Below are 9,510 nucleotides of genomic sequence, written 5' to 3'. Positions count from 1 at the left end.
GCTAAAAGACTAACAATATATGAACAAATGAACAAACCGACGAACGAACCAACAAACAAATGAACAAACAAACGAGTAAACGGATGAATGAATGAATGAAAAAAATGAAAGAATGATAGATGTTATACTGCATTTCCATTAGGATATCCAACATTGCGTGTTTCTTAATGAGGGTAGGAAGAACGGATGGACGGACGGACGGACGGATAGATGGATGGAGGAATGAATGTATGTATGATGGATGAACAAATGAGTGAACAAACGAACAGAAACTCTCATTGGTTTAAACGAACAAGAGAACCGACGACAGAACGAAAGAACGAATGAATGAAATAAAACAAACAACCAAACAAACAGACAGACAGACAAACAAACAAACAAATCAATGAACGAATGAGCGAATTAGCTAATGGATGAATGAATGATAAATTGAGATCTTAAATGTGGATAAAGAACTATCAATGTATTAATTGGCTTTAACGCCTAACCCTGTCTAAGAGACGATCCGAAGGATATCTCAATACATGTCTGTCTGTCTGTCTCTCTGTCTGTCTGTATGTGTATGTGTGTGTGTGTGTATGTGTGTGTGTATGTATGTATGATGCCGTACACACATGTTCTAAGAATATACAGAGAGATGGCAATAATGATAGCAAGGATGGAGTGATGAGAAAGATTCATGGTGCAAACATTGTAGAAGAAGATGACGACGACGATGACGACGACGATGATGATGAAAATGAGGATGGTGTAGATGATGAGGATGGTGACGATGAGGATGACGATGGTGATGTAATGAAAACAAGCGTCTGCATGCAACAATGATGCGGGTAGATTGTTTGATAAATCAGTTGCGCTTGAGAAAACATACATACATACAAACATAAAAACATAAAAACAAACATACAAACAAACAAGCCTGTATAAATACATACCTACATTCCTACATACAAACATACACATACACACACACACATATACATACATACATACAAACACACATACACACATACATACATAAAAACATACATACATGTATTGTTTATGTATGTTCTGTTCATGTTACATGCATCAAGTTTTATTACTTACCATATTAAAATGTGTGTTTTTGTTTCGTTTTGTCTTGTTTTGTATTTTTTGTATTGTTTTTATGTATAAAACCTATTGGTTTTATTTTTGAAATTGCAAAAAGGCAGTTGCATACTGTTTTTAACAGTAAAAAAAGGTATATATACATACATAAATACATACAAACAAACATGCTTTACAAACCTAAGATGCTTGCATACAAAAATATAAACATACATATAAACAAACGAACATACATTCCGCAACACGTATCTAGAGCCATGTCAGTTGCAGATGTAAGCACATTAAATCTGCGATTTCACAGGCCGTGAAACGAGCCCTCGACATTTTGTATCATTTTTGACGTTTTGTATGTTTGTTTCTATGTATATATATATGTATGTGTGTGTGTGTGTGTGTGTGTGTGTATGTATTTATGTATGTATGTGTGTGTGTGTGTGTGTGTGTGTGCGCGCGTTTGAGTGTGTGTGGGTTTACATACATATTTGTTTATTTAACTAGTCTAACAGCAGTAGTAGTAACATCGATTCGCGATTTTTAAGTTCGTTCATGTTGTCCTCATCATCATTCTCATCACCAGCAGCAGCATAAAATAAATGAATGAACGAGCAAACAAGTGAACAAACGGACAAACGAACGAACGAATGAATGATTTTTTTTGTATGGCACGCCTTGCGTTCGAACCAGGTTCATTTGTTAACGTTTGTTTTCATAAAATAGATCGATGTGTTTGGAAATATGGAAAGCCACTCAGTCAGGCGGCCATATCCATCAATCAAGAGATAAATTATGCAACTGCAATAACAATAATAATAATAATCATAATAATAATAACAATAATAATAATATTAATAATAATGAAAGCTTGACGGTGAAAATGGCCGCTGATAAGACAAAACCAACAAAAACAACAACAACATCACGAACAACATCAACACCACCGCCAACAACATCAACAGCCTCGGAACCATCAACAACAATAACAACAGCAACAAAAACAACAACAACACCAACAACATCAGAACCATCAACATCAGCGCCTAAACCTTCCCTACCGATTTTTCTACTCTCACAACTTCCGCAATTATTGCAGCAACTGCTACTACTACAACAACCACCACTACTACTACCGCCGCTACCGCTACTGCTACTGCTACTACTCGTAACCAACATGCAAGTACGCTCGACCGAAGCGAAAACACCGACACCTAACTCGATTAATCGAACCTTTACGATTCTAGACGATATCATAAACAACCCATCCCTATTTTCTTGCCGTAGCAGTAACGACAACAGCAGCAGCAGCAGCAGTAGCAGCAGCAACTTCAATAGCCAAAACAATTATAAAAGAATTATCGAAAATAATGTGGCCCTTACTGATGTCGTAATCCAAGGAAAGATAATCAAGATCAAGAAGAAACACTACACTGGCGACAAGGCCACGGAATTGGTTAAAAAGTTTAGAAAAACCCTTAGTGCAAACTCGATTAGAGTAGTAAAATCACAAAATAAAATTAGTAATACTACCACTACTACTACTACTACTTCTACTATTACTAATAATAATAACAATAATAATAATAATAACATGAGCGGTAGTAGTAGTAGTAGTAGTAGTAGTAGTAAGGCAGGTAATTTTAGTAACAGAAGTATTGACAGTAATAGGAGCAAAGTTTTAAAATCTAGAAACAGTAATTATGGTAGTAGTAATGGTATTGGTGTTGGTAGTAGTAGTAGTGGTGGTGGTAGTAGTAGTAATAATAATAATATTAGTAACAATATGAATAATAATAACAGAATTATTTTAAGCAATAATAGAAGTAGTGGTAGTAGAAGTAGTGGCAGTAGTATTAGAAGTATTAGAAGTAGCGTTAGTAGTAATAGTAGTGGTAGTGGTAGTAGTAGTAGTGGTGGTGGTGGTGGTAGTAGTAGTAGAGAAAGAAACATCAACGGCAGCTATCGATCTAAATATATCAATACATCTCGGAAGAGGCAAGCTGGTTACATCAACATCAATGACGTCATTAACAACGACATCACCAACAACAATAACACCAACATCATTGACGTCCTCAACAGCAACGTCAGCAGCAGCTACAGCGGCCACAGCAACGACAACTCATCATCAGATCAACAAAAAGTTCAACCATATGAACGCCTACGCCGGCAGCAACCACAACAGCCACAGCAGCAACCACAGCAGCAACCACCACAGCCACAAAAACGTCAACCACAACAGCCACAGCAGCAACCACAACAGCCACAAAAACGTCAACCACAACAGCCACAGCAGCAAGTCGCAATAATATCCATGACATTGAGGGTCGAGAAGGTTCACCGGGGTGAGCACTTGGTGCAGCCGACACAAAAGCAGAAAGAAAAATGCCTTAACCTACACTGTATAAACTCCAAAGTCTTAAAAAACCCGAAACCGGTCATGAGAGCCCGACTAATCGTCGATACCACTAAACACCGACTCGCTATGAATCGACTTTTTTCTAGAAACATCCCTAGCAGCAGCAGAAGTAGTAGTAGCAGCAGAAGTAGTAGTAGCAGCAGAAGTAGCAGCACTAATAAGAGCAGTATTGGTGGCAAAAACGGTAATAATGATAATAATAATAATAATAATACTATCGCAAGTATTAGTAGTAATAGTATCAGTAACAACAGCAACAACAACAATAATAATAATTATTATAAAAACAACAACCAAACAAACTTAACTAAATCGCAACGACAACAGCAGCAGCAGCCAACGAAGCAGCGACAACAACGACGACAACAGCAGCAACAACAACAAATGAAAGGGTATGAAGGCCCACAGCAACAACAACAACAACAACAACAACAACAACAAATAGACGAATGCGGTTATTACACGATGCCCAACCTAAAAGTCGGTCAACAGTATTTCTTCTTCCTCAGCGGCCACACCGAGCTAAAACCTAAGCGCTCTCTAATCCGGAGAAATAAGAGAGATGGGGATGGATGGAGGAGGAGTGTTATGATTGGAGATAGTGATGAATGGAGAGAAAGCAATAGAGTTAGAGATAGGACTGAATGGAAAGAGAGTAGTAGAAAAAGAGATAAATGGAGAAAAAGAGGGCAGGAGAGAGACAGCGAAAAGTGGACAGACGTTAAAAAAAGTGACCAACTTTCGACGATACACAGAGATGATGATGATGATGATGACGATAACGATAACGACGATGATGATAATGATGGTGATAATGAAGAAAAAGAGGACGACGACGATGATGATGATGTAGAAGAAAGATTAGTGAGTAAACTTAGAATATTTAAAAGAAGCCTTGCCAAAAACGGGATTGAAAATGCATACCGCCAAACGAACCAACACCAACTGTACAATAATGATGGTGACGAAGAAGAAGAGGAGTATGACAATAATGATAATGATGATGATGAAGATGATGATGATGACGATGACGATGATGACGACGGTGATGGTGGTTTGGTTATGCAAAAACGCCAAAATGGTAACATTGATAAGAGAAACAACTTGCGTAGCCATTATGATGATGATGATGATGACGAAGATGATAACGATGATGATGACGATGATGATGATGATGATCCAGTCGCAAATCTTTCTACTGGGGTTAATTATGGTAATGATAATTATGATAATAATGACGAAGATGATGATGATAATGATGATGGCAATGTTAATTCTCACGACGATAATGTGTACGATGGAATTGGTGCTAAAGTAAGGTATGAAAAACTTCTCGATAGCAACAACAACATCACCAACGACAACAACAATATTAATAACATCATCAACAACAACAAAAACAGCGATGATGATAATGACATGGGTGAAGATGACGACGACGATAACGAATTTATGTCCGGCATAATGAAATGTAATTTGAAGAGGTATCACATCGATAGGTTGTTCACTACGGATATATTCCCGGCTATCTTCAATAGAAACTTGACTAATGTTATCAAGAGAGTAGCTTGTTGTGGTCAGTTTGTCTATTTGTTTGTTTGTTTGTCTGTCTGTCTTTCTCTCTGTCTCTCTGTCTGTTTTTATCTTGTTTGTGTGTCTGTTTGATAAATGTTTATGTATTTTGGCGATTCATTTGATTGCACGTAAATCTGATTATTATATTTTGATTGATTATATTGTATGAATATTTATTTATTCATTCATCTGTCTATCCATCTATTCATTCATTCGTTCGTTCGTTCGTTCGTTCGTTCATTCGTTCATTCATTCATTCATTCATTCATTCATTCATTCATTCATTCATTCATTCATTCATTCATTCATTCATTAATTCATTCATTCATTCATTCATTCATTCATTCATTCATTCATTCGTTCGTTCGTTCGTTCGTTCGTTCGTTCGTTCGTTCGTTCGTTCGTTCGTTCGTTCGTTCGTTCGTTCGTTCGTTCATTCATTCATTCATTCATTCATTCATTTATTCATTCGTTCATTCATCAATTCATTCAGTCACCTACCCATCTATCTATCTATCCACCCAGCTGAGCCCCCAGGCATCGACCCGCGGACCACCGACTACCTCCTAACAAACATCAACGAACGATACGAGGACATAGAATGTTTCGCCCACGGCACCCCGACTCCGAAGATCACGTGGTACAAAGACGGCCTCCCATTGGTTGAAGGAAATAGGGTCAAGTTTTATAGGTCAGATGATTGATGGACGGAAGTTGATGGATGAGTTGATTATTTGCTACTGAAAAATTGATTGTATTGATGGTGAAGATAAAATGAAAATAAAAATACAAACAAGCTGGAAAGTTTAACTCTTACACATTTCATGTACTTTGTACGCAAACCAAGTCATGGCCGAACTGCAAAGGCACCAGGTAGGTACTTTTACATCAGGTACCTCCACACACTGAGATTTTTGAATTGAAGACGACAATGACAATTTTTATAATGACTGCAACAAAAGATGACAACAACTGACAATGCTTATGATGGCGATAGCATAGAAGAAGAAGAACAAAAAGAAGAACAAAAAGAAAAAGAGGAAGAAGAAGAAGAAAAAGAAAAAAAAAGAAAAGAAATAAGACGATGATGGCGAAGGCGATGATGATAGTGATTGCTAATGAGATGGTGACTGATGACATGAAATTATTGTTGGAGGAACATTAGCTGTCAAAATGATCGCCAAATGTTATGACCAAAAGAAATAGATGTTTTTGTTTTATTACTATCATTACCACTACTACTACTACTACTACTGTAGCTTCTACTACTACTATTACTGCAGCTTATACTATTACTACTTAACTACTACTACTGATATTACTATTAATATTTTTATAAAAATAATTATCATTCTTCATCGTCGTCGTCGTCGTTATCATCATCATCATCATTATTTCGCCCCTAAGACTCCAATTTGCAAAGCTTTGAACACTCTTGACTTATTGAAGAGAGCATTGTAGTTTACGGTAGTAGTAGTAGTAGTAGTAGTAGTAGCTGCAGCAGTAGTAGTAGTAGTAGTAGCTGCAGCAGTAGTAGTAGTAGTAATATTTCTTTTTCCTTTTTTTCTTCCTATTATTTTGTGTTAGTAATTTTTGCTATAACATTCGCAATATAAATTTTTCATCTGTCTGTAATTTGATGATTGATGCGGGTCTAATTACTTAGTAACAAAAAGTGCTTATCTTCAAATTAGTAGCAATACAGTAGAGTGCTATTACTATGTTTTAATTTTGAAATTTCCTAGAAGATTTAATGACGCTAAGATTGTTAATCAGGAAAAATAAATTTTTCTCAATTTTTTAAGCTTTTTGGTTGACTATGCAAAATTGTCTTTTCCGCCTGGCTTTGAAATTTTTTTGGCCCTGTTTCAACTTCTGGTTGAATGTTTCCGTCTGTTCATCTTTTTATATCTTTTATTTTGTCTATCTTTTTTATTTTCTCTCGTTCTTCCATCTATCTATCAATCTATCTAGCCTAATGATATCATTCATGTTGTCGATCTGTCTATCATCTATTTATTCATTCATTCATACGCCTATCTGTGCAACCATACAATATTTATAATATTAAGTAAAATGTGTACATACCAAGCATACAATAATGTAAAAACATCCCAGAAAATGCAACTATATAATGCAACTTTTAGGTAAATTACTTAATATTAATGTGCACATATACCCAAACCTTTGATCATTTAAATGACATATTTATATATTATACATATATCCATACCTACATCTATCCATTAGTCTATCCATCTATTCTTTATTCTTTCTTTCCATCCATCCCTCCGCTGGTCAATTTATCATAATTTCAATCAACCTAAAAATATATTAATCAATTTTTTCAACTGTAAATGTGATACATCAATTTATTTTTGTACATAATTTTGATTCATTTCTCATTCATTCTTTTATTCATTCATTCGTTCACTCTTTTATTCATTTGTTCCCTCATCGTTTATTCAATTTTTTATTCATTCATTCCGTCATATATTCATCTATCTTTCCATCAATCAATCTAAGATCATTATTGTCTTGCGACTTGAGAATATTGCAAACGTCATTTCGATAGAGAGATTGACAAAAGAGAGAAAAAATGTATGAATGGATAAAGAGATAAAAAATAAATGAATGAATGAATGAACGAAAGACCGACAGACGGACGAAGAGATAATTTATTGAATGAATATTTAACAGAACGACAGATCGAACAAAAAAAAAGAGTGACTGATAAAATGATGGATGGATGGAAAGATGAAAATCTGATAGAAGGACAGACAAATGAATGTTTGATTCGTATTATTGATGAATGAATCACTGAATGGATGAATGAATGATTGATTGATTGGCAGCACTTTGAAATTTTTTGACTAGGAAGATGATGTATCTTCGTAAGCGCGCGTGCGCGCACACCCACCCACCTACACACACACACACACACACACACACACACACACACATACATTCCTATTAGAAGTGAGCAGAAATTTGCCCATTCCGGCCCATCATTCTCGATTCCCGGACAGCGATTCCCCAAAAAAAGTCCCATTCACGAAAATTAAGTTTAACAAATTCCCATGGGAATCATGGGATTCCCGTTCCCATGCTCACCTCTAATTCCTACACACTCGTATTCACAACGAATACCGCACAAAAATGCACACAATCATACAACTTGATTGCATGGAAATATACTGTGACAAAGCATACAAACATTTGAGTTATTTATACAAATATAAAGAAAATTACGAATATACATACAATGTTTTTATGTATATATGAGTGTATGTATGTGTGTGAGTATGTATTTATATGTTTGTGTGTATATGCATGTATAAAAATACCGGATCAATAAAGATAACGTGTACCCACACGAGCGTACGCGAAAATTGTACAGAGAAATCGATATCTTATACTAGGTCACATGATTCGATTTTTGATTCTATAACGTTACATCTATAAACAAACACACCACACAAACACACACACACACGCACACTTTTCTTAATATCTTTCTATATTTTTTATTGCTCTCTTTCTTTTTCTATCTCTTCTTTCCGTCTTTCCTTTCTCTCTCTCTCTCTCTCTCTCTCTCTCTCTCTCTCTCTCTCTCTTTATCTTTATCCTTCTCTCTCTCTTTATTTTTCTCCTTCTTTCTCTCTCTTTCTCTCTGGTTTTTTGTCATCCGTATACATCCACACATACATTCACACATACATCCACACATACATCCACAACATTCATACATAAATAAACAATTGCACTTATTTGGAAACCATACATACACCCATTTTAAAGAACTATCACTATTTATAAATACACAAACAAACACACATGCAAACACACACACACACTCACTCCTACACGCATATATATATACACACACACAAATACATTCATACGTAGATTTTCTCAAGTATCAAGAAACATTCCTGAAAAATAAAAAAAGACATTAGAAGCGTAAAAAAGCAATATACTCGTACCAAAGCATACATTCACACATACGTGCACCTACACGCATATATACACATACACGTACACAATACATAATTACGTACACACACATACATACACGCCTACACACACACACACACGCACACACACACCTATATACAAAATGATACAATACAAATACAAAGAGTACCCGACAGATACACATCTGCAATGTTTGATAGAGGCACATTATTCATTGCAGACTCACACAATGCATTAAATTCAACTGCCTCACGGGGATTATTAATTTTCTCATGGACGTATACAATCGTTCATAATTATTCTTAAATAAACAAACACACACATACAGACACACACACACACAGACACACACACACGACTCACAGACTCACATATACACAGACTCATACACACATACATACACAAACACACACACAAACATAGACACAAAAACACACAGACATACACACACA

At 35.7% G+C, this 9,510-nt stretch overlaps 2 protein-coding genes across 2 annotated transcripts in view; both read left to right on the top strand.

Annotated features, from left to right (window-relative positions):
* Positions 1-2,260: 2,260 nt before the first annotated feature.
* HELRODRAFT_163187 (hypothetical protein) lies at positions 2,261-5,784 on the top strand (the record flags this gene model as incomplete). Its single annotated transcript, XM_009027136.1, has 3 exons — positions 2,261-4,485; positions 4,909-5,081; positions 5,606-5,784. The coding sequence occupies 3 exons, from the start codon at positions 2,261-2,263 to the stop codon at positions 5,782-5,784; spliced, it is 2,577 nt and encodes an 858-aa protein (XP_009025384.1).
* Positions 5,785-5,929: 145 nt separating this feature from the next.
* The window catches only part of HELRODRAFT_163186 (hypothetical protein), a gene marked incomplete at both ends in the record, with an annotated part of 8,960 nt that continues 5,379 nt past the window's right edge, over positions 5,930-9,510 (top strand). Inside the window, 2 exons of the mRNA XM_009027135.1 lie at positions 5,930-5,953; positions 8,058-8,059. Coding sequence (XP_009025383.1) covers positions 5,930-5,953; positions 8,058-8,059 — 26 coding nt within the window. The remainder of the gene's footprint in view (positions 5,954-8,057; positions 8,060-9,510) is intronic.

Source organism: Helobdella robusta, assembly GCF_000326865.2.
Source record: "Helobdella robusta unplaced genomic scaffold HELROscaffold_5, whole genome shotgun sequence".
Taxonomy (NCBI): domain Eukaryota; kingdom Metazoa; phylum Annelida; class Clitellata; order Rhynchobdellida; family Glossiphoniidae; genus Helobdella; species Helobdella robusta.
The sequence above is the reverse complement of the archived record's forward strand: the minus strand, read 5'-3'. Positions and strand labels throughout refer to the sequence as shown.